At 56.2% G+C, this 1,193-nt stretch overlaps 1 protein-coding gene across 1 annotated transcript in view; it reads left to right on the top strand.

Annotated features, from left to right (window-relative positions):
- The window catches only part of HUWE1 (HECT, UBA and WWE domain containing E3 ubiquitin protein ligase 1), a 65,724-nt gene extending 65,252 nt beyond the window's left edge, over positions 1 to 472 (top strand). The window contains 1 exon segment of the mRNA XM_075071293.1: positions 285 to 472. Within this exon segment, the coding sequence (XP_074927394.1) occupies positions 285 to 387 (103 nt within the window). The 3' untranslated portion in view covers positions 388 to 472.
- The last annotated feature ends 721 nt before the right edge of the window (positions 473 to 1,193 follow it).

Raw genomic sequence — 1,193 nt, 5'->3', positions numbered from 1 at the left:
CCAACAATTCCCTCCCTGACTTTGAAAAATCCAGTTTCCTGATTGATCCTCTGGTCAGGTGTTTGGTTCCCTTTGTTAACCCTTTACAGGTAAAAGAAACATTAACCCTTAGCTATCTATTTATGACAGCTGTGGACTCTGATCTCCTGGGAATCGGGGGGTGGGGTAGGGTTGGGATCTGTCTCCGCCCCGGGGGGAGGGGGTGGAGTGTCCAATCCTAGAAGGGGGGGTGGGTTTCGTTGGCCTCCTGCCCCCCCCTCACTGATTTCTCCCCCTCACTCCAGTTTCAATCAGCTGGACCTTCCCGCCTACGAGAGCTACGAGAAGCTACGTCACATGCTGCTACTGGCCATCCAGGAGTGCTCAGAGGGCTTCGGCCTGGCCTGAGCCGGGCACCCCGCCTCCACGGCTCTTTTGTACTGAGGCAGACTCGGGGGACAGGAAGGGGCGCGTGGGAGGAGGGGCCAAGCCATGGGGGTGGGGCTCAGTGAATCTCCACCCCCTCCCTTTCCGAGGTGGCGGCCCCTTCCCACCACACACACGCGCCCCCCCACGCATCCGGAGAGAAGACAAATGATATATATATAAATATATATATATTTTTTTTGGTTTAGTTTGCATTTCTTCAGTTGTGCTTGGAATGTGTTGCCGTGAGCCGGACAGACGAGACAACGATACAATCTGCTTTGGTTTCTCAATCCTTCCCCTTGCCCCAGCCCCCTTCTGCCCCCGCCCTCACCCTGTTGGGCCCCTGTGGAGGGGGAGGGGAAAACAAGGGGGGGAGACACCCTGAGGTTTAAAAAAAAGAAATCTCTTCCCCCTCCAAAAGAAGAAAGACAAAAAAAAAAATAAAAAAAATAAAAGCGCACTCTTGGTAAGAAACTCGGCTGCTGTGTCTTTGTCCCGCGCTGCCGCTGGGGGGTGGCGAGTTCATGGGCCCCAAAACCGGAGGGGCCAGTGTGACCCAGCTCAGAGAATGGCCTAGAGCAGCTCTGTTAGAAACGCACTGGGTGTTGATGGGGGAGACTCCCCCAGCCCCCGGCTCGGACGTTCCAGCTGGTGGCGCCTCCTTCCTGGGCTGTTTGTCTCACTTCCGCTTCCAGCTTTGCACTGGGAGCTCCACCACGACCCCCAAATCTGTCTAGGAGTCGCTGCTTTCCAGGGGAGAGCCCCCGCCCCAGCCTGTATGCATG

This window comes from Chelonoidis abingdonii, chromosome 11, assembly GCF_003597395.2.
Source record: "Chelonoidis abingdonii isolate Lonesome George chromosome 11, CheloAbing_2.0, whole genome shotgun sequence".
Taxonomy (NCBI): Eukaryota; Metazoa; Chordata; order Testudines; family Testudinidae; genus Chelonoidis; species Chelonoidis abingdonii.
This window is presented reverse-complemented; position numbering and strand designations above follow the sequence as displayed.